General features: G+C 42.6%; 1 protein-coding gene across 8 annotated transcripts in view; it reads right to left on the reverse strand.

The window, feature by feature from the left end:
* LOC118394783 (adhesion G protein-coupled receptor L2-like) overlaps positions 1 to 25,392 on the reverse strand; it is a 121,551-nt gene that overhangs the window by 76,490 nt on the left and 19,669 nt on the right. For all 8 annotated transcript variants that reach the window (XR_008065246.1, XR_008065245.1, XM_035788325.2 and 5 more), the window contains exon 2: positions 17,166 to 17,382. Coding sequence is in view for 6 of the 8 variants with exons in the window: in XM_035788325.2 (XP_035644218.1) it covers positions 17,166 to 17,241 (76 nt within the window). In the remaining 2 variants the exon portion in view is untranslated. The remainder of the gene's footprint in view (positions 1 to 17,165; positions 17,383 to 25,392) is intronic.

Raw genomic sequence — 25,392 nt, forward strand, 5'->3', positions numbered from 1 at the left:
GTGGCGCGCTGCCATCGTCTGATGCTTTTAAACCCCTGAGAAAAAAAAAGAGAGAAAAAAATAAAAAGACAATTGAGGTTTGATATAAAGCTATTGGCTTTGGCCAGAGCACCAGACCATGACACACAGTCACAGTTATGTTTAGCCCCTCATCCTAACCCCTCATTTTCCCAGGATTGTTTTGTCCTTTAAGAGGCCTATCCTATACAACCTTTAACCCCCAAAACTCCCCTCCTCTGCTCTCCACGAGGACTTCAGACTCAGACTGAGGAGCCGCAAGAGTACCGGAATGTTTGATCAGTCTGGCAAAAAGTGGGCCAGTTTTGGAGGGGTGGGGGGGGGGATACAGACAGAGTGGCGAGGGCCGCAAGAGCCTTCACAGACAGACAGACAGAGCACAGCTAGGCGTTGGTTGACGCTTGTCATCCTCCATTAAGGCCTCTTTGATTGGTCTTTGTGGTCGTGGAAACGTCAAACAGCTGCATGCAAATGGACCTGTTCCCCCAGGCTGGCCCCCATTGTTCTGGGCCTAGGCTTGACAGGGACGCTTTCTCCACAGGATAAAGCAGGGTGTAGCCCTTTAGAAGAATAAGAGTGGCCCCACCGCTGACACAGCGTGAGTCCTTCAAAATTGTTTGCCTTTTTTGGTCGTTTTATTCTTCAATATTACTGGTAGCCTATGTCTCGGGAAGAAAGAGGGAATCTTCCAAAGTTAAGCATTCCTCCCAACTGCGCTGGATGCCTCCATAATCTAATATCCGGAGCAAGAGTATAGGGCAAGCGAGCATACAGTATGTTTTCCAAAGATGAAGTCACGATTTTCCAAAGGGAAGTAAGAAAAAGAAGAAAAAAAATCCAAAGCATATTTGAATACTTAACAAGTGTGAACAAAGTGGCTACATGTTTTTTTTTTTAAACAAATTCTGCTCTCTTTGTACTCCTTTGCAGTATTTCTAATCTGTTCAATGGAAGTTGTTGATTGCAGGCCAAGGAAGGATTTAAAAAACAATAGGCTGAATTCATTTGGAAATAAAGTACTTGTATGAAGAAAATCACAGTGGCTTCTGAAGGGCACTTGCAATTAACCCCTTCTTTATTAAATAATACTAGTCTCAAATTGTAAACACAACATTCTTAAGCTGACAGAAAATTATTATATTTTGTATAAATATTTCATACAAGTCTCTTTTCATATCCCTCAGTAGCATACAATAAATAGCATAGCTGCTGGTGTCTGGTAGCATACAATAAATAGCATAGCTGCTGGTGTCTGGTAGCATACAATAAATAGCATAGCTGCTGGTGTCTGGTAGCATACAATAAATAACATAGCTGCTGGTGTCTGGTAGCATACAATAAATAACATAGCTGCTAGTGTCTGGTAGCATACAATAAATAGCATAGCTGCTGGTGTCTGGTAGCATACAATAAATAACATAGCTGCTAGTGTCTGGTAGCATACAATAAATAGCATAGCTGCTAGTGTCTGGTAGCATACAATAAATAGCATAGCTGCTGGTGTCTGGTAGCATACAATAAATAGCATAGCTGCTATTGTCTGGTAGCATACAATAAATAACATAGCTGCTAGTGTCTGGTAGCATACAATAAATAGCATAGCTGCTGGTGTCTGCCATTTGCTATCTGTGATACAATCTCACAAATGCTATCCAAAAGGAAGACACATTAAAACACATGGGAGTGAGTTGAGAGATGAGGAAGGAGATTTGGGGAGTTGCAAAATAACATCTGCACAGGAGATACACTGTACAGGCATGACCCCGCTACAACAGGCCCATATTTCATTACAACCACGAAAACTGCAATAATACAATCGACAAGGACATATGGCACCATCTCCCATGACACTCACCCCCTCTCTCTCTTTCCCTGTCTGTTCTAGCTTGCTGGGAATCGTTTCTAAAGACAATGTCAGACAAGACCGCAAAACAGACCCCAAAGGCTAAACGCTACTTTCCCAGACAAATAACTGCTATCAAACACCTCCAGGTTCCGACATACCGTAAGCATTCTAAAATAGAACCGGATAAGTCACTTAGTCCATTTGTGGTGAAAGCCATGCTCTCAGGAATTTCTCTCTTTAATATGGCTGAAATACAATGGTGGTGCTTCAGGTTCCAAAAATCACTCTTGGTATTCATGACCGTGGCCATTCATCTCCTAGACTGTGTTTTCTATATTTTTTCCCTCTGGAAACAGTGGGTGGGCATTGCAGGAGAGCAGGAGAGCATTACACGCGCGGCATGTTGATGCGTGTCTCATTCTGGAGAACTAAAGGGGAAGGATTTGTCATATCACTGGGACTAAAGCATGATAGAGTCAGGCCCCCCCGGTGGCATCTCTTAAGCGCTTGGAAATATTGGAGATATTGTGTGGGCGTGTGTACATGTGTGTGGCTGAGAGAGACCCTGTCACGGCAGACGCTCAGGTGGCATTCCTCATCCCCATTTCCCCTCAACCCTATTTTCTCTCTCCTGTTCACAAGCCCAGGTGCTCCAGGCATGCTAACTTGCAAGCCTCCTTTAAATCCCAACCTAAACCTCAAATCCACTTCAAAAGTGACGCACGAGTGAGTGATGCTCCCATTGTCCTTATTTTTACACCAAGCGCCCTTTCGTGCTTAACCTGATCTTGTTGTTGTCTTCAAAGTCAGCAATGGCAAAACATGACAGTTCCAGACAATTTACAAATTCAATGTAGCGTCTAGGTGAAAGACTGTTTTGGTTCTTCAAAGACAGCAGCAGGCTCAACTCAAGCTAAAGACATCCCTCGATGACATCTGATTTTCCAAGCTCTGAGGGAAAGCGAAAGAGTATAACCATAGAACTAGAATTACAAGAATGGGAATTCCCAATCAAGCCAATGGATCTGTGATGGGTGAAATTCTATTTCTATGTTTATAACTAACAATCTAACATGCCCTGTTTAAACTGAGGTCATCTTCTCTGTCAATGGGACTGCCCTGACCTCTGACCTTTAAGACACATCAAAAGGAAGCCATTTAAGAATGGGGAGCAACATCATTACACAGCTAACGCATTTAATCCTCTGAGGCCAACGCAGGGTCACCCATTAATTAAGCTCCTCATGACAGGGACGACACCATGTTAAAAACATGTCTTAGAAAAATGTCTCCTTTCATCAATCTTTATCCAAACCAAATGCCTGTTGGATTATTAGAGTTTGGCAAATCAAACATTTTTTTGTTTGTTAAGGAACTAGAAATGGGCAATTCCACAGTGACAGAATTACGCCGAGGCTCCCATTTGTTTTCCATTTTAAACAGTGTGCCGAACAAAAACCATTGATTTCAAAGTTTAACAAACTATACAACTCTATGCAAAGTGACAACATTGAAACATTTACACAGTAAATAAATAAAACATGTAGATTTCACATTTTAGTAACATAATTACGATAAAATCTCCCTCCGTTTTATTCTGTTACCAAACTTTCTGCACAGTTCTACCTGTAAACTTGTTTTTGTCATATGTTCAGTGGAAATTGTTAAAAGTAATCCTTGTGCATAGAGTTATGGTTTGTCAAACTTTGAAATCAATGGTTTTTATTTGGTATACATTTTAAAGTGTGGTCTCAGCATCCAAAGAGTCTCAGCGTCCAAAGAGTCTCAGCGTCCAAAGAGTCTCAGCGTCCAAAGAGTCTCAAAGAGTCTCAGCGTCCAAAGAGTCTCAGCGTCCAAAGAGTCTCAGCATCCAAAGAGTCTCAGCGTCCAAAGAGTCTCAGCGTCCAAAGAGTCTCAGCGTCCAAAGAGTCTCAGCGTCCAAAGACACAAATATGTGTCACAGGCGTTAATAAACCTTACAATCGCAAAATGCTTTGGTTGAGAATATATGAAAAACCTATTCAGTATACACAAGGGAGAGAATCCATAATTAGTTCACTGCTGCAAGCTGGCCTAGCATATTATTGCATGTGTTTTCCACAGAGTTGATGAAACACACAGAAAGAGGAGAATATAGAAGGAAAATCTCCCCTGTGTGTAGCAAGGGCGTAGTTTCTTTATCTCCCCTGAATGATTGTGCTGCATCCTTAAACGTCCTCAAAGCCAAAGCCCCGTTCCTAACCCCTCACATTTAAACCCCAGCTGGGCTTTCTGCTTCAAGTCCCGGAACCAGTCAGGTGCTTCCCTAAGGGGGGTCCCCTCCTCATCACATGGCCCTGCATGCGTGTGTGCGTACGTGTGTGTGTTTGTGTGTTCTGAGCCCGGCCCAGGAGGCTCCCTCAGTACGGCACATTGACAGAGTATGTCAGGAGGAACTGTGACTGGAACAGGGATTAAATCGGTTCTTAATAATGAGGCTGGAACAGTTGGGCTGACTGGGGACAAACCAGAACCGGAGGACTACGAGTAGCCAAGTGGTAAAAAGCGTTGGGCCAGTAACCGAAAGATCTCTGGTACGAATCCCAGAGCCAACTAGGTGAAACATCTGCCAATGTGCCCTAGAGCAAGGCACTCAACCCACTTCTGTGCGTCACTCGCTGGATAAGGAAAGGACACAGATGATAGGGGAACAGTCTCATGCACGCCGCAAGCACACGCTCACACAAATACGCCACATGCACATACATGCAAAAACACAGCCGTGAAAGCCGTACACTATATATTAATGATAACAAATAATGTGTTAGAATATTATAACAGTGAAGGTCCAATTCGAGTCCTGACATACAATACAATCATGTTACAATCACCTCCTGACAGAGTACACTTAAGTATAATGCCCTCGAAGCTGGTGTTTGGAGGATATATTGGCACAGGTGTTGTTAAGCATATCCTCCAAACACCGGCTCCGAGGGCATTATCACTTCTATACAAGGGTTTACCAACATATTCAAATAATGATTTACAGTTGAAGTCAGAAGTTTACATACAGTGAGGTTGGAGTCATTAAAACTTGTTTTTCAACCACTCCACAAATGTCTTGTTAAACAAACTATAGTTTTGGCAAGTTGGTTAGGACATCTACTCTGTGCATGACACAAGTAATTTGTCCAGCAATTGTTTACAGACAGATTATTTCACTTAAAATTCACTGCATCATAATTCCAGTGGGTCAGAAGTGTACATACACAAAGTTGACTGTGCCTTTAAACAGCCTGGAAAATTCCAGAAAATGATGTCATGGCTTTAGAAGCTTCTGATTGACATCATTTGAGTCAATTGGAGGTGTACATGTGGATGTATTTCAAGGGCTACCTTCAAACTCAGTGCCTCTTTGCTTGACATCATGGGAAAATCAAAATAAATCGGCCAAGACCTCAGAAAATAAATTGTAGACGTCCACAAGTCTGGTTTATCCTTGGGAGCAATTTCCAAACGCCTGAAGGTAAAACGTTCATCTGTACAAACAATAGTAGGCAAGTATAAACACCATGGGACCATGCAGCGGTCATACCACTCAGGAAGGAGACACGTTCTGTCTCCTAGAGATGAACGCACTTTGGTGCGAAAAGTGCAAATCAATCCCAGAACAACAGCAAAGGACCTTGTGAAGATGCTGGAGGAAACAGGTACAAAAGCATATATTTCCACAGTAAAACGAGTCCAATACCGACTTTACCTGAAAGGCAGCTCAGCAAGGAAGAAGTCACTGCTCCAAAACCGCCATAAAAAAAGAGACTATGGTTTACACATGGGGACAAAGATCGTACTTTTTGGAGAAATGTCCTCTGGTCTGATGAAACAAAAATAGAACTGTTTGACCATAATTACCATTGTTATGTTTGGAGGAAAAAGAGGGGGGCTTGCCGTGAAGCATGGGGGTGGCAGCATCATGTTGTGGGGGTGCTTTGCTGCAGGAGGGACTAGTGCACTTCACAAAATAGACGGCATCATGAAGACGGAAAATTATGTGGATATATTGAAGCAACATCTGAAGACATCAGTCAAGAACTTAAAGCTTGGTCGCAAATGGGTTTTCCAAATGGACAATGACCCCAAGCATACTTCCAAAGTTGTGGCAAAATGGCTTAAGGACAACAAAGTAAACATATTGGAGTGGCCATCACAAAGCCCTGATCTTAATCCTATAGAAAGGATGGGCAGAACTGAAAAGCGTGTGCAAGCAAGGAGGCCTACAAACCTGATTCAGTCACACCAGCTGTCAGAAGGAATGGGCCAAAATTCACCCAACATATTGTGGGAAGCTTGTGGAAGGCTACCCGAAAAGTTTGACCCAAGTGAAAGGCAATGCTACCAAATACTAACTGATTGTATGTAAACTTCTGACCCACTGGGAATGTGATGAAAGAAATAAAAACTGAAATAAATCATTCTCTCAACTATTATTCTGACATTTCACATTCTTAAAATAAAGTGGTGATCCTAACTGACCTAAGACAGGGAATTTTTTACTTGGAATAAGTGTCAGGAATTGTGAAAAACTGAGTTTAAATGTATTTGGCTAAGGTGTATGTAAACTTCCGACTTCAACTGTACATATTTTCATTAAAAACGTTATTTTGATGAATTTATTCATACCATTTCATCCTTCTACAAGATATAGTCCCGAAACAAATCTAGGGTTGCTACCCAAGCCGGCTTGTCGTTCGTTAAATTGGTTTGGTTGCCAGAGACAAGACCCAGTTGTTCATTCTTTTTGTTCTATATCTATGGAGGCGACCCAGTCGTTCGTTCTAAATGTTCCATTGCCATACTGGCTGGCAACATTCTTATCCCTTGCATGCTAGCAAGCCAACTACGGCTAACTTACAGTCATATCAAACAGTGCAGCCAGAATAACAACAGTAGCTGTATTTGTTTAAGCTGTTTTCTAGTGACATATTTGGATACATCCATAAAAAGGCGCTAATGAGGCGCGATTTCGCCTGGCATAGAAAATTTGCTCTCTCGTTAGGACACTGTTGTTCAGAGGAGCAAGGCAACAACACAGCTAACACAATAACTTCAAATTGAAGCTGGAAAAACCACAAACTAGCTGCACTTCGCTTCGTTTTATCTTTTTTTCTATTTACATTTCATTGTATATATCCATAAAATGATGTCAGCTGATTCATGATTTCGACTGGCTGAGAAACTCTGTCTGCCTCTCTCTCTCTCGTCTCCCGAACCCCACACGTTCATTACTATGGGATAGTTGGAGATCGAATATGAATATTGAAACATTGTTGCAAATGTCTGAGAGACAGCCAGCAAGGTTTATACAATTCTCCACTGTTGAAAACTAAATGTTTGTCTAAAAGACATGTGAGATAATGTCTAGATGCTTTTTATAGTGGAGATCAAATTTTCAAAACCTCTTAAGGATCCTCCACTTTTTTTCCAATTTTCACCTAAAATGACATAACCAAATCTAACTGCCTGTAGCTCAGGACCTGATGCAAGGATACGCATATTATTGATATTATTTGAAAGGAAACACTTTGAAGTTTGTGGAAATGTGAAATTAATGTAGGAGAATATAACACATTAGATCTGGTAAAAGTTTAAAAAACAGTTTAAAAATAATTGTACCATCATCTTTGAAATGCAAGAGAAATACCCTAATGTATTATTCCAGCCCAGGTGCAATTTAGCAGTGTATGTGCTAAGTTTTAGACTGATCCATGAACCATTGCATTTATGTTCAAAATGCTGTATCAAGACTGCCCAAATGTGCCTAATTGGTTTATTAATAACTTTTCAAGTTCATAACTGTGCACTCTCTTCAAACAATAGCATGGTATTATTTCACTGTATTAGCTACTGTAAATTGTACAGTGTAGATAGATGAACAAGAATTTAAGCTTCTGCCAATATCAGATATGGCTATGTCCTGGGAAACGTTCTTGCTACTTACAACCTCATGCTAATCGCATTAGCCTACATTAGCTCAACCGTCCCGAGGGGGACCCATCAATCCTGTTGAGGATAACATCCCTGCCTGGGCTGATGAGATGCACAGTCAGATGGAACAGAGTAAATAGGTATTTTAACGTCATAGATTTAGCCAGTGGTAACTTGTGCAATAGACACCGGCTGGAATGCACTTTTAACCAATCAGAATTCCGGATTAGACCCACCCGTTGTATAATCATTTTATAGAAATCACATTCCGACATCCCATATACGGTCGTTGTAGGTGACCCTTTTAGAGCTTGGTCAATGAAGTGAGAGACAAACAGAATCCAGACACATTCCAATGCAGTAGCCCAACCCAACAGGCGGACAATCTCTGGAACACTGTCTGACTGACCACTGATTGACCAGAGTGTGATGACTGTGATGACCTTGCCCCCTCCACTCCTCCACCGGTCAATACGAGCAACAAGCAGCCTGGCCACTGATAAGAGATTGGCCAGATGGGGAGACCTTGATGACAGACAGCTTCCTGGTTCCCTGCCCCCCTCCTTCACTTCGATGAGGAGCCATTGCGGGCTGGCAGCACTCAACGGAGGAATATACTGATAACGTACCAGGCAAACAAAAACGCTCTTTGTGCCTCTCTTTCTCAGTCTCTCTGTTTCTCAGACCCCTGTTTCGGAGGACTTTATTCCCTCTCTAACCACACTTATTCAATTTCCTGCACAGCAGTAGAAGGGTTCCTTATCTCGGGCTGTTTATACCTGCAAATCGCCCAACAGCCCTTTTGTTTGCAGGTGACCCACCCCGAGGTGACATTTAATTCCTGGACAGAAAATGTGGTCATGCTCCATGGCACAGCCTCCCTAGCCTTGGGGAATTTACTATTACATGCTACAGAGTGGTGTTCGTTCACCATCTATTCTAGAGTATACAGACCTAGCAGACAGAGGTACACAAACAAGAGTGCTTCTGCTAATAAAACATAGTGGAAATAAACCAAGCCCAATGAGACACAAATACACACACACACACACAGAATAGTAATCAGTATGTAGACTAACCTATCACACAAATACACCACTGACAGAAATATGCAAGCAAACACGCGCGCGCGCGCACACACACACACACTATCGTAATTCATTTTTGAATTGCTTCACTCCTTTTTATTTTTATATCATTTTTTTTGTAATAATTAACATCTGGGGTGTATATCATATTCAATGCTGCCAAAAAAAATAATTATAAACTCTTATAAACAAAATCGACTGCAGTGTAAAGTCAACGTCAGAAACAAATTATTCTCTAAATAGCAATCATTTTCCTCAGACACTACGGATGCAATATATGATAGACTACTTTCCCTTTGATAGAGGCAAGATTCCCTTTCATCCTATCCATCAAATTTTATTTTATTTGTCACATGTGCTGAATACAACCTTACAGTGAAATGCTTACTTACAAGCCCTTAACCAACCATGCAGACCTAAGAAAATACCTTTAAAAAGTAAGAGATAAGAATAACAAATGTTTAAAGAGCAGCAGTACATTTTTATTTGTATTTTATTTCACCTTTATTTAACCAGGTAAACTAGTTGAGAACAAGTTCTCATTTACAACTGCAACCTGGCCAAGACAAAGCAGTGCGACACAAACAACAACACAGAGTTACACATGGAATAAACAAGCGTACAGTCAATAACACAATAGGAAAAAAATGAGAGTCTATATACAGTGTGTGCAAATGGCGTGAGGAGGTAATGCAATAAATAGGCCATAGTAGCGATGTAATTACAATTTAGCAAATTAACATTGGAGTGATAGATGAGCAGATGATGTGCAAGTAGAAATACTGGTGTGCAAAAGAGCCGAAAGGTAAATAAAAACAATATCGGGATGAGGTAGGTAGATTGGGTGGGCTATTTACAGATGGGCTATGTACAGCTGCAACGATCAGTTAGCTGCTCAGATAGCTGATGTTTAAAGTTAGTGAAGGAAATATAAGTCTCCAGCTTCAGTAATTTTTGAAATTTGAAATTTGTTCCAGTCATTGGCAGCAGAGAACTGTAAGGAAAGGTGGCCAAAGGACGTGTTGGCTTTGGGGATGACCCGTGAAAGATACCTGCTAGTGCGCGTGCTACGGGTGGGTGTTGTTATTGTGACCAGTGAGCTGATGATGAGATAGCTTTACCTAGCAGACAAGGCAGAGCTTTACCAAGCATTGACTTATAGATGACCTGGAGCCAGTGGGTCTGGCAACGAAAATCTAGCAAGGGTCAGCCGAAGTCGAGGATCGGTAGGATAGTCAGTTTTACGAGGGTGTGTTTGGCGGCGTGAGTGAAGGAGGCTTTGTTGCGAAATAGGAAGCCGATTCTAGATTTAGTTTTGGATTGGAGATGTTTAATATGAGTCTGGAAGGAGAGTTTACAGTCTAGCCAGACACCTAGGTATTTGTAGTTGTCCACATATTATAAGTTAGAACCGTCCAGAGCAGTGATGCTAGTCGGGCGGGCGGGTGCGGGCAGCGAACGGTTGAAAAGCATGCATTTATTTTACTAGCGTTTAAGAGCAGTTGGAGGCCACGGAAGGAGTGTTGTATGGCATTGAAGCTCGTTTGGAGGTTAGTTAATAACACAGTGTCCAAGGAAGGGCCAGATGTACACAGAATGGTGTCGTCTGCGTAGAGGTGGATCAGGGAATCACCCGCAGCAAGAGCGACATCATTGATATATACAGAGAAAAGAGTCGGCCCGAGAATTGAACCCTGTGGTACCCCCAAAGAGACTGCCAGAGGTCCGGACAATGGGCCCTCCGATTTGACACACTGAACTCTGTCTGAGAAGTAGTTGGTGAACCAGGCAAGGCAGTCATTTGAGAAACCAAGACTGTTGAGTCTGCCAATAAGAATGTTGTGATTGACAGTCGGAAGCCATGGCCAGGTCGATGAAGAAGGCTGCACAGTACTGTCTTTTATCGATTGATATCGTTTAGTACCTTGAGCATGGCCAAGGTGCACCTGTGACCAGCTTGGAAACCGGATTGCACAGCGGAGAAGGTACGGTGGGATTCAAAATGGTCAGTGATCTGTTTCTTAACTTGGCTTTCGAAGACTTTAGAGAGGCAGGGCAGGATGGATATAGGTCTATAACTGTTTGTGTCTAGAGCGTCACCCCTTTTGAAGAGGGGGGTGAAATAACAATAGCGGTGCTATATACAGGGGGTAATTGAGGTAATATGTACATGTAGGTAGACTTATTAAAGTGACTATGCATGGATCAGCAACTTAAAGCTCTCAACCTGCTCCACTGCAGCCCCGTCGATGAGAATGGGGGCATGCACTGTCCTACTTTTCCTGTTGTCCACAATCATCTCTTTTGTCTTGATCACGTTGAGGGGGGGTTGTTGTCCTTGCATCACATGGTCAGGTCTCTGACCTCCTCCCTATAGGCGGTCTCATCGTTGTCGGTGATCAGGCCTACCACTGTTGTGTCATCAGCAAACGTAATGATGGTGTTGGAGTTGTGCCTGGCCGTGCAGTAATGAATGAACAGGGAGTGCAGGAGGGGACTGAGCACGCACACCTGAGGGGACCCGTGTTGAGGATCAGCATGGCCGATGTGTTGTTACCTACCCTTACCACCTGGGGGCGGCCTGTCAGGAAGTCCAGGATCCAGTTACAGAGGGAGGTGTTTAGTCCCAGGGTCCTTAGCTTAGTGATGAGCTTTGAGGGCACTATGGTGTTGAACGCTGAGCTGTAGTCAATGAATAGCATTCTCGCATAGGTGTTCCTTTTGTCCAAGTGTGAAAGGGCAGTGTGGAGTGCAGTAGAGATTGCATAATCTGTGGATCTGTTGGTGCAGTATGCAAATTGGAGTGGGTCTAGGGTTTCTGGGAAGATTATGTTTATGTGAGCCATGACCAGCCATTTAAAGCATTTCATGGCTACAGACGTGAGTGCTATGGGTCGGTAGTCATTTATGGTGGTCTGCTTGAAACATGTTGGTATTACAGAATCAGACAGGGAGAGGTTGAAAATGTCAGTGAAGACACTTGCCAGTTGCTCAATGCATGCTTGGAGTACACATCCTGGTAATCCGTCTGGCCCTGCGGTCTTGTGAATGTTGACCTGTTTAAAGGTTTTACATCGGCAGCGGAGAGCTTGATCACACAGTCGTCCAGAACAGCTGATGCTCTCATGCATGTTTCAGTGTTACTTGCCTTGAAGCGAGCATAGAAGTTATATAGCTCGTCTGGTAGGATTGTGTCTGTAATAGTTTGCAGGCCCTGCCACATCCGACAAGTGTCGGAGCCGGTGTAGTACGATTCGATCTTAGTCCTGTACTGATTCTTTGGTTCGTCGGAGGTTCGTCGGAGGGCATAGCGGGATTTCTTATAAGCTTCTGGGTTAGAGTCCCGCTCCTTGAACGCGGTAGCTCTTCCCTTTAGCTCAGTGTGAATATTGCCTGTAATCCATGGCTTCTGGTTGGGGTATGTACGTACAGTCACTGCGGGGACGACGTCCTTGAAGCACTTATTGAAGAATCCCGGTACATATTCCAGTCTGTGCTAGAAAAACAGTCCTATAGTTTAGCATCTGCTTCATGTGAAAACTTTTTTATAGACCGAGTCACTGCTTAAATCGCGAACAACGCAAAAAAAAAACTAACAAAATAGCATGGTTAGTTAAGAGCCGTTAAGACGGCTGCCTTCCCCTCCGGCGCGACCCCCATCAAACAAGCGCCTTAAGAGAATTGACTTTTAAAAACACGATGTCCCGGACACATTAAAATCTATGTCATGATGAAGGAGAACATTGCTGACAATGCCAAGTTAAAATATTCAATAGCGCAGGTAGAAATAGTTATGCCGCAATACGACAGATTGCATTGTTTACACTGATCATCGCTATTCTTGTCTTTGGTCTCACCTGTAATAAATCTTCTTTGTTCTTATTTGTTGTCTAGTATTTGCTATATGTTGTGTATATTGTTGATTCAATGTGACATACTCTTGGCTTCAATTAATCTCTATGTAAATATTACCATTTGAACTGGAAATTATACTGTAATAAAATCGGACATATTGCTATTACCTTCAATCATCTTCCTTATTCTAAAGTCCCATACATGATTAATGCCGAATTTTTCTTTTTTAAAGACAGCCTACGTGTTTTTGCAGACATGAACGTTTGATTAAATGCATGACTTTGTCATGACATTTGTAAGCCCTGGGAAGGAAGTGACTTGTGAAAACCAACTCCAAGAATTTACATTCAAGCAGGGGTGTTCAATTAAACTGAAACTCCTCTCTATTGTATACACCACAGGGAACAATATTACATTGCCACCACCATTATACGAGTTGGGTTGTTTGAGTCTGAGGAACTTCCATTTACTTTAACTGTAGATCTCACATTTGAGAGGAGAAAAAGTGAGGCTGGGGTCTGGTCCCGTGTGTTTATATCCACTTGAGACGTTGGAGGGGTGTGAATTGAGCTGGGTTGTGTCGCTGCCAGCAAACAAGATTTAGAGGCATGCTAAGCAAATGAAATCAACCTGTCAGGAGGCTTAACTTCCAACCTAATAGATTGAGTGTCTGTTCATCATAGGGCCATATAACAGGGAGTTTTACAATCACATCTAAATACACAATAAAAGCAAGCTAGGCCTCTCCTCTCCCAAAGGCCTGCACTCTTAAATCATAGCTCCGCGTACGGACAGACCGGAACATTCTTGTTGCTGCTCTTGGTTTCCCAAGACCCACTCAGGAAATCACTGCTAATCTAAATTACCCCATCAAGGGTGATATTGTGTTTTGTTTTCGCAGAATGAAATGCTGAATCCTGTGCTGTTCAATACAGCTTTTTCCCATAATAATTACATTGTTCTGGACAAATCGTATCTAGGTTTACCGGCTTCTCCTATTCATGGGAAATTCTGCAAGGTTACATTCAAAAAGACACATTTCATCTTAAAGGTGGACATGGTGAGAAAGCATTGTGAGGGAAAGGATTGTGAGGGAAAGCATCGCTACATATGCTGTAGCCAATATTGACTGAATTATAATGATGACTGCAGTATAATAAACATTTTGAGAATGTGAATGTGACGGTTAAGATCCATCTCTCAGCGACACCCCCCCCATGCGGTCACGGCTAGATGAAAGTCCAAGCGATAAAACCTGTCTTGTTTCACGGAAGACTTCCATTTGGGCCAGAACGTGCCGTGGGAAAGGGATAAATCAGAGGGCGTTCTGTGTGCATGTTCACAGCACGCAGTCTCGCCAGTCATCTGTGAATCTCCCAGGGCTCGACTGATAATTCATGATAGCCCTGCCATAGACCCGCACCGTTCAGATATGAATTATAAAAACACCAAACCAAGCATATCAGTCAGATGACAGACTGGACGTTAATGGCTGGAAGCCAGTGTGGAGAATCGAGGCTCGCTGCTTTCTTTCCATTCATTCCACTCTGACAACTGGAAATACCAGTGTGGCACATGGGAGGCCATTCCATCAATACACAGCCATGGCTTTCTTATGGCTCGAGTCCAATCATTTTTGATGAGTTGGGACCTAAAGTTGACCCTTATAACCATCTTGATAGAATAAAATCACTCAAGTATGGGAGTTGATAGAACAATATAATAACTTTTAGGCAAGATCTGCTAATGAAAGCAATGCAGTCCAATGCATGTGACATTTCAAATGATGTGCAAATAGTTTAAGTAAAATTGGAAGCCCTCCATGTCGACTAGGAGTGAATGAGAGTGCCTGCATTTTGGCAATTTTCACTGACTGAAAAAGTTTGTCTAATTCTCAATATGTACAAGGGTCATGTGAATAAACTAGGTCAAAAATAATTACACCACTGTCTGCTTTAGCCCTTCGGCACTTTTCACAAAGGCTGGTATTTGAATAGACAAAACATTGACACCTCAGTTTAATATGCTTGTCAAATAGACAGAACCTGGTGTCGAAACTGAATATCGCCTGCAATCCAAACACTTGTTGGGAACAAAACAAACAGTGGTTCCTGAATTATACTTAATCCCCATCTACACAAAGAGATGACACAGACAAAGAGGAGAAACGACTTTTATCTTCCTCTTTCTGTTTCATACACGTTTGGATGTTTCGGTTGAGGGGCCTATTCCACTCCTGGTATTAACAACAGAACGACGGCTACACAATATCTACACAAAATAAACCGCAGACCATAATCCCCCTCCCCCCAAAAAATAATCTTGGCTTCTTTTCTTTGAAGTTCATAATAACTGCCATTGTGAGAGGAACTCGGCCCTACCTTTGCAGGGTTGGCTGCTCTGCTAGGTCTGAATCTGGTTGTCACCTTCTATCTTCATATCTACAGGCTGGGCGGTCTAAAACCACCCTTGGGTAACATGATACCATCCCTGACCCAGTTTGCTGCTCCAGGAATGATATACTTAGTCAATATATAAGTTAGACAATGATTTGAAAAGGCAGCAATAAAAAGACACGAGTGTAAACATAGAACGGAAGTCATTACTGGAACTTTTTAAAAAGCAGTGTGCAGAAATAGAGAGAGAATCAGAGAGCTATATTTGAATATAAAAACCACATGCACTGAAGCATGGTTTCCAATGATGTCCCTATTATGCTAATAAGAAAACCCACCAAATGGCATTTTTCATAAGCGTTAATTAACTCGATGGAATGAGGGGACAGTCACAAGTATTTGTGCCGACTCCATTCCTCTAGTTACAAAAACCTAGAATAAGCATTCAATAACCTAAAAAACAAGATTAAACATTTTCAAAAATACATCTGTCATGAAACATTTTCAAAAATACATCTGTCATTAAAGATTTTCAAAAAAATAAGTACAGTTTTTGTTTTGGGTGAACATGGTCCCGTCATTGTACTATCTTCTCCTCACCGAAAAGAGGAAGTCGTTTTTAAGAGGGGGTCTTTTGTAGGTCGGACATCCATGGAAATGTGGTTTATGCTTCAAAAAATGGCACACACACACACACACACACACACACACAGGGTGAAGGTGAGTGGTGTACGGATGGATCCGACATAGTTTTCAATGTGAAAACCCCACACACATTCCTGCTTTGATAAAAATGGGCAAATTTGCATTCATAGGCCTGAGAGCCCTCGCCTTCGTCAAGTGAAACCCAAAACCTTGACTTTCTGCATACCAAAGCAGGAACTCGCCCTGAGAAGAAAATCACCGGGACCGTTCAGCCCAGACCATCTCGCAGCTCAAATCAGAAGCCCCATTCTTCAAACTTTTCTGAGGTCGTTTGTTTTCTTGGGAAAAAGATTTGAGTTAATTTAGTATCGTATTCAAATGCTATACATCTACAAAGTGAGTCTATCTCCTTCTGAATGTTTGTGCCTGTTTCAACTGTTCCATTCCCCATCTCTTTTTAGTTAACAAATCATCTCTCACAGTCAGATTTAAATATAAAACAACAACAAAAACTATTGAAATCTATGAAAGTGTGAAATAGAAACATGACAAAGAGATATTTAATTCAAAAGAAATCTCAGGATTTGATACGCTTTGACGTTTGGCTGTAATCAATGTTTGGCACGCTAGCATGTGATTTGAGTACAATGAGAGTAAAACCGAACAGACATGTAATGATTGTCATTAAGCAGAAATACCAACCAACCGATATTAATGCCTCCGATGGGAACATATCAGAGAGAATAGTTTGACAAACTTGTAATGACAGCCAAACGTACTAATCTAAAGTAAGGCATGGAAAAGAAAAGAAAAAATAATCACAAGATGCCTTTGGGTAGCATGAAAAACAAACACAAAAAAACACTAGTAGTTCTTTCCAAAAACTCTTCTGTTAGGCAAAACGCCATCTCCTTTGATTGAAGCCTCCAGGTGCAAGGACTGAACAGAATCATCCTATCAAGTTGCATATAAAAACAAATGGGGTTTTCTGAATTACAAAAGCCTCGGTGCACTGCACTCAGATCAACAACTCAGTCCCTGTGCTATTGTGAACCTTCAATGGTGAAATATCTTGGAAGTGAATTCACCATATAACACAACTCTTCACTCCCATTAGAAGACTGCAAACATACTTTCATGGAACACAATCAAATTCAGTGAATACACACACACACACACACACACACACACACACACACACACACACACACACACACACACACACACACACACACACACACACACACACACACACACACACACACACACACACACACACACACACACACACACACACACACACACACACACACACCATGTATTGGACTCAAATCCAGACAAGTAAGGACTTACCTTCTGAACAATGGAAATGAATTAGGGTGAGCAGTAGACAATGGAGAACTAAACACCTCCACGCTGCAGGAGCCATTGTTGCTGAGTGTGGAGAGGTCTCCAGATGCCCTCTAGTTAACAACTGTGGTTGTAGGATATAGAATCGAAAAAGCAGAGGAGTCTTGGAGTAGTCAGCGATCTGTGGTTTTAGGAGAAGCCTCACCAGTCATCTTCTCATCTGAAAATACAGAGAGGAAGATTGGGGTGAAAAGGAGGGGGGGAGGGTAATGCTGCAAATCGAGACAACATCATCATCACAAAGCCTATGTCATCACTGCTGCCATCTTTCAAGATGGGTTTGAGTGATGCATTACCATAAATATTCAACACACAGTACAAATGGTGAATATTCATGGCGAGACAAATGTATACTGAAAATGTGTGATAACAGTAAGTCACTTCAGATATATGCATCTGCCAAAATGACCACAAACATTCATCAGTCAAACCAGTCAGATAGTGAGATATTCAGTCCATGCAGACAGGCAAATGGAGAGGTTTGACGAAATACTGGAGCTATTCAGTCTATCAAGACTACCGTTAGTGTTTATTATTCGCTTCTGACAGGAAATACTCTTGGGTAGAAGAGAGGATGACAGAGCACTCATCCCTGGGCTATAGGCTCATCTTTTCCATGTAGCGAATTAGTGTTTACACTGACTACCTTCACCCCGTTTATCCCTCCACTCCCTGCCTCCCTCAATCTCCTCCCCAGAGCTCTACTGCCTTATACCCACAAGAGAGGACCCTGTTGCTCAGGCAACGCACTCACACAGACTCAGACAGGACACCATTAGAGACACAGCTTCTTTGTGAGGTACTTTTGTCTGCTTCTTCCTTATCTTGAAGGGAACCACAAACAGCCCAGCCAGCTTTGTCTGCCTCGGCTAAGGTTAGGCTCAACTCCCAGAAGACGCACTCCACACACCAGAGAGACTTGTTAGAATACAAGTCAAATACGCCGGACGGAGTTCATGTCACATATACACTACCGTTCAAAAGTTTGTGGTCATTTAGAAATGTTCTTGAAGGAAAAGCACATTTTTTTGTCCATTAAAATAACATAAAATTGATTAGAAATACAGTGTAGACATTGTTAATGTTGTAAATGACTATTATAGCTGTAAACGGCAGATTTTTTATGGAATATCTATATAGGCGTACAGAGGCCCATTATCAGTAACCATCACTTCTGTGTTCCAATGGCACGTTGTGTTAGCTAATCCAAGTTGATCATTTTAATGGCTAATTGATCATTAGAAAACCATTTTGCAATTATGTTAGCACAGCTGAAAACTGTTGTTCTGATTAAAGAAGAAATTAAACTGGCCTTCTTTAGACTAGTTGAGTATCTGGAGCACCAGCATTTATGGGTTCGATTACATGGAATAGCCTTCATTTCTCAGAACAAGAATAGACTGAATAGTTTCAGAAGAAAGTTCTTTGTTTCCTGCCAATTTGAGCCTCTAATTGAATTAGCATTTTAAAATGATAAACTTGGATTAGCTAACACAACGTGCCATTGGAACACGTTGATGGTTGCTGATAATGGGCCTCTGTACCCCTATGTAGATATTCCATTAAAAAGCAGCTGTTTCCAGCTACAATAGTCATTTACAACATTAACAATGTATTTCTGATCAAGTTGATGTTATTTTAATTAGACAAAAAAAATGTTTTTTAAAAATCAAAAACCAGGACATTTCTAAGTGACCCCAAACTTTTGAACGGTAGTGTACATGTTAGCAAACAAGAACACACACACACACACGCATGCAAGCAAATACACATACACACACCTTGACCTGCACAAAAACAAAACAAACACACCAAAGAGACTACTATCCGGTACACATGACTTAACCTAGTTCATGATGTACTACCTATATTTAACTTCCACAATGTGACCTTGTCCATGAAGACATGTCATCATGAACACAGTACGCAGCATTTGACACTTTGAAGTGTGGAGGACGCCACGAGAGGATCATTTGCGTTTCTGTGTTCTCCTCTCCAGAGACACTCATCAACTACCCTGATTATTTTAGAATGAACCGAAATTTGAGCAGGGCAGCACTCGGTTCTGATCACTCTCTGGGCTCCACTAATGCACTGCTAAGATATATTTATGGCAGCACACACGCAAAAAGCATTGTGTTGTGGGAACTTCTATATGCATTAGCATACAGAGTCATCATTTAAATCTCCATTATGGATTCAGTCTTTAAAATGGCTCTACGGGTGGCTGGAGAGTCCTGTTTTTAACAGGCTAACTAAACATAGTGCACATAGTCTACAGACCCAAGGGTAATTCATCTTGCTTCGAGGTCAAATCTGCCACAAACTGTTGTACTGTGCGGCGCCAAGCTAACGCACGCGAGGCTATGATGATATATCAGTTAGAAGATAGGTGGTGCTTTCAGACACAGAGACAGAGACAGAGAGAGTGAGATGTGATTATTTGTCCGGAAATGACTTATCCAGCCGCAGTAGGCCACCAGATCAGATAACACAGAGGAGCGGCAGTGAAAACGCTACTCCCTCTCAGAGCGGCCCAGGACAACGTGAGCCTCGCTAATAATCGCTGGTACTCTGGTGTCTGAGTGACGTGTGAGGCCTGTCCTGTCACCCTGCAGATGCATTTAAGGCTGCAGACCCCCCATGACTGTGCTGCCCTCCCCTAGCGCTTTACACATTTATCATCCACAAATATGAGTCCTGGAGGCAGGGGGTTTAAGGAAGGGGGGGTTTAATGGAAGACGCATGGTGGTTGACCGGTGGAGACTGGAGAGACAGGGGGTTTATGGGGTAGAGGATACACCCCTCCCCAATACCCCCTACCCACTAACCCCTCTGCCCTGCTGGGCTGGCTCAACCGCTGATCCCAACTAGACACCAGGGGGCGAGGGGCCTGCGGGGCCTGGGGTTCCCTCCCTGCCTCCCGCACAGCCTGCCCCGGGGCCCCTTTCTCCTCCTGCACAGTACTCAGTACTACTCAGACCCACCCGCACCGTCGCCCCGCTGAGTAACATGTTCCCTTTCTCCCTTAAGCCCCCCCCCCCACCCTCCTCCCCAACCAGCCGTTTTGTTTGACGGGGTTTCTGGACTGGATTTGGTCAGACTTGAGATAAAAAAAGGATTAGCAGATTAACATGAAGACGTTTCTTTGCGAGTGCTGACAGACGTATCATAGTTTTACGTCGGGGAAGGAAGGGAAGATTGTGGTAGGTGCCGGGTAGCTTCCTCAAGCAGAAAATGACTTAAAGAGGTAAGTGAGGCGTAGTTAACCCCTGGGAGATGGTGTGTTTATGTGGACAAATGATCTACAGCACAGCTCCTCCAAGCAGCGAGGGAATTATTGAGGTTACTTGTTAGTCAACCAGGAAGGAATAATCACATCTCGTTCTAATACCATCATCGCCATGGCAGCAGCTATAGTAACAATTGTATACCAGACCCAGTTATGACATACTGTCACCAGCTACATTAACCTTAACCGACTTCAATAATAATCCTGAAATCTTCTAGAATCATTAGACGTTATTAACTCATCATCTGTACTTTTTGCTCAATGTTCCCCCATAAAGGAACTACAGGAATGAATCTCTTCCTGTATTTGCTCTTTCTATTAACAGTATATCATCCCAGACACCCAGAATCCATCACAGGGGATGAAAAATGACGTGCAAACGTCTAGAACATCTGTTTTTCTTTCTCTCCCACCCATAAGACAGCGAGAAGAGCGAGGAGACAAATGTATCATCAGTCTGGAGGATCGAGAAAAAAAACACCACAGTGCAAACAAATGTTTCATGTTATCAGAGGAATGATAGGGAGAAAAAAACAAGCAAGCATTTCAAAAGGGGGAAGGCAAGCAATTAAAATGTAATTAGAATAAATGGATGGGAAAGAGACAGGCCACATGTCCTAGCATGAAATACGAGGCTGTTTGGGGCAGCAGCAGGCTGAATGAATGTGAAACTTCTTTGACAAAGCTTGTGGCTGCCTCAAGCTGGAGGCGACCGGCAAAAGAGTAGCCCAGAGAGAGAGAGAGAGAGAGAGAGAGAGAGAGAGAGAGAGAGAGAGAGAGAGAGAGAGAGCGAAAGATAGCAAAAGAGAGAGAGAGAGAATCTAGAGAGAGTGAGAGTGGGGGTCCAGGGTTTTCTAAGAAGTTAGTAACTGAATAGATTAGAGAGAGAGAGCAAGAGGAGAGGGAGAGAAGAATGGGAAGGGAGGAAAAAGAAATGGGCGGGAGGGTCACTGGGAATGATTGACAGCTTGTGAGTATGGCTTGACCTGCTGGGTTCGCCCCCCAGTACTCTCAACAGGCTTAGAGAAGGACAAAATAAAGCCGCAGGAATGTTAATTTATTTTCAATTGTTAGTGCCAGGGAAGGGGAGAGAAATAAAGAGTGCATATATACATATCAAGTGAGACTGGGACACAACTAGAGCACGTAAGTAGTCCTGGACTGGTGTAAGCTTGAAGCTTTCAGTTGAAATAAAGATGTGGGCATGTGTGTTCTGTCTGTGTTCCAGTCTGGACCTCACAGGCACAATGCTTCAGTCCTTTAGCCCTCTCTGACTAACTAATTTGGGGAACTGTCCACCCCACAACAACAGCCTACACTCAAGAAAGAAATAACAACGTGAAGATGGTGGGAGAGGAGGTGCTTTGGGTTGGGTAGTGTTGCAGGTATACCTGAAACTTCGGTACTTTTTTATAAACAAGAACATGACAAATGGTGTGGAACTAGAATTGTTGTTACTTTCGTTACTTCAAATATGTCTCACGTCGTCTATTGATTGAGAGAGGACCAAGTCTCGCTGGGAGTCTGGGCGACATCACCACTTATACTGCACAGAAGTTTACACACTTGACTAATGCAGCACGGCATGTAGAAATGTTGAAACGGTTAATTACTGTTTGCAAAATAATGTTCATTATAGGCTAGAACACTTTACATTGCTAGAAGACACCGGAATATTCCAGCTTTGTAGGCTAACTTTGCTTGCTAGTTTACAGCTGAAGTTAACAATTCACTACCCAGTACTTTTTTGTACGATAATATGCAAACCATTTCAAAGCTGATTGTCACCAAAAACGGAATTAATTCACTTAGTCTCCCCCGCCTCACATCTCTCCCAGTCAAGATCATCTTTGGTTGAACCTTGGAACTGACTGTGAGTGAAGTCATGGGTCTTTTTTTCTTCTTTTTGTTTTACACTTATTTTACCGGGTAAGTTGGCTGAGAACACATTCTAATTTACATCAACGACCTAGGGAATAGTTACAGGGGAGCGGAGGGGGATGAATGAGCCAATTGAAAGCTGGGGATGATTACGTGGCCATGATGGTATGAGGGCCAGATTGGGAATATAGCCAGGACACCAGAGTTAACACCCCTGCCCCCTTTTTCTCCACAATTTTGATCTTGTCTGGTCGCTGTAACTCCCCAACGGGCTCGGGTGGCGAAACATGACTCGGCAAACCACGCTGCTTAAGTGATGTGTCAGAGGAAACACTGTTCACCTGACGACCGAGGTCAGCCTGCAGGCGCCCGGCCTGTCACAAGGAGTCGCTAGAGCATGATGAGCCAAGTAAAGCCCACCCCCTGGCCAAACGCTCCCCTAACCCAGACAATACCGGGCCAATTGTGCTCCGCCCTATGGGCCTCTCGATCACTGCCGGTTGTGATACAGCCCAGGATCAAACCCGGGTTCTGTAGTGACGTCTCTAGCACTGCGATGCAGTGCCCTAGACCACTGCGCCTCTCAGGAGGCCCTAGTGCCATGGGGTCTTTAGTAACCAGAGTCAGGACACCCGTTTAACATTCCATCCCAAAGACGGCACTCTATACAGGGCAATGTCCCCAATCGCTGCCCCGGGGCATTGGGATATTTTTGTTTTTAGAACAGAGGAAAGAGTGCCTCCTACTGGCATCTAGTCTCATCCAGGGACCGATTAGGACCAACCCTGCTTAGCTTCAGATGCAAGCCAGCAGTGGTATTCTGCTGAGTCTTAAAGAGGGACTGACTTCAAAAAGCTACAAATCCCTTTGAAAACGGCCTATGGGGCATCGGTATGAGTCCGAAACAGTTATTCTAATGTAAAAATGTTATACTACAAATTGTAAATAGGATAATTTGGGTCTTAAAGTCATTTTTTTCTAAAGCAGAGTTTGGAACACCCGTGGGTCACACCATGGAAAATTTGGGTTAGGTTTTGATTAGACGATGTCCATTTGCCCACGAACATGGGGTGAAGAGCTATGGTGATTGCTCTCTATCCAATAGCAGTGAGACAGGCCTGCCCTGCAGCTCTGACTGTTTACATAAGAAAACATGTGGCACATTTTTTTTACTTGAGAAATACTGCACCAAAAACCTTAGTTAGATATAAAATTGTGCAACTAAAACATCCTCGGCCAAAACGTCAAAATGAACTACAGATTTCTTGAGTTATCTTAGATTAATTCTGGGGATTTTGAGGAAGTGAAATAGGCTTCCGCGTCTAGTGTCTCATGGGGGACAAACATCATTAAACAAACGCAGAATCGGTCCCAAATGGAAGGAAAACAGATTGTTTTTCATCTGTAGCCCCATGGAATCAGCCAAAAACAATCTCAATAACTCAACACATGCACACACACACCTACACGCCTACTGAATATGCTTTCACCTGCATTGTAAAAAGGCCTATGGGCTACATCTTGATGTACCCAATTTATCAAGAGATTTACCATTCAAATAAATGATTACCATTATGTTATGTAGTTAGATTGCTAGACAAGTCAATGTGATTGCATGATTTTATAATTGCTTAATTAATGGGCACATTCAAAAATCAAACATTTAAAAATGTAATGATATTGAACTCAAAACATCAATCTGGATCAACTGCCATTTTGTGACTTTGGCTAATATGCCTTCTTTTATGTAGTGGTATCATTTTGGTATCGAGTATCATGATACTAACCCTGGTAACGGTATGAAGTCAAAATTCTGGTATCGTGACAAAACTAGTTTAGGGTGTGTTCTAGTTGGGATCTACAGGAACTGACTGATAAAATAAAGCCCCCCAGATAATTATTTGTCCTCTATGCACCCCAACGCTACCCAGGAACACTTTGTCTTAACTGTCCCTGTCTGTCAGGGTTAGGGCTACACTCCCCTCCCCCCCTCCCCCTCTCCTAAGGGAAATTATGTCACTTCCTTAGCTCTGTCAGTGGTGCAGACAGAGCACTTGTCATGGCTGCCAGTGATGGAGATAGGCGCTCGTCAGGCATGACAGTCAGGTGGGAGGAGGGTTCAGCACTGTGGAGCTGATAAGATATTTTTGGGACAGGGACAGGGGCAGGGGCAGGAAGGGGGGAGCGGGGGAAAACATGAACAGGTAGCTGCATGGTATTCATAGGGTCGACCACAGTTGGTTGGTGAATTTCAAGGCTCTCTGCCAACAGATTGAAATGATAGATAAAGAGTGCCAACGGGCACAGAGAGAGAAAGAGAGAGAGAAAGATTGGTGAGAAGGATGGTGAGAAGGATGGTGAAATTGAGGGAAGGATGGCAAAATTGAGAGAGAGGAGAGAGTGAGCCTTTAGAAAACGACTAGAATAGAGAAAACAGCAAAGTCAAATATTGTGGTTAGCAGAAAGCGGACAAATTAAAATTAATTGGCAGAAATAGGAGTAGGAAATTGATGTACGAAAGGCAGAGAGTAGTATGAATTGTATTGTACTGAATGAGCAGAAACAATTGTGGGAACTGAAAAAGTCCATCAAAACTATCCTCATCATCATAATTTCCACCATCACCACTACAATATTTCCCCAGCAGAAATATCATTGCCTAATTACTAGGTTCGGAACCTGTCTTGACATTACATCGACTTATGTTACATTTAAAAATGTCCTGTTAAAATTATTCCTCCTCATCTTTAGCCTTTAGCTTCTCATCCAGACCCATTTATAAAAGGTTACAGGGGCTTAATGAGCCCAATGTAATCTACGAATTTGAAGAAGAAAAAGAATAATCAGAAGGGGAAAAAGCCTTTAAATGTCAGTTTCATTCATAGAGATTCTATTAAATTACTAGAGGGGCATATGTCATTAACCCTCAAAGTTCCATAATGGGGCGAAAATGGCAGCCATCTTGGCCAGGGATAAATTCTAAAATAGTCTAATTGG

This window comes from Oncorhynchus keta, chromosome 15 (assembly GCF_023373465.1).
Source record: "Oncorhynchus keta strain PuntledgeMale-10-30-2019 chromosome 15, Oket_V2, whole genome shotgun sequence".
Classification (NCBI taxonomy): Eukaryota; Metazoa; Chordata; class Actinopteri; order Salmoniformes; family Salmonidae; genus Oncorhynchus; species Oncorhynchus keta.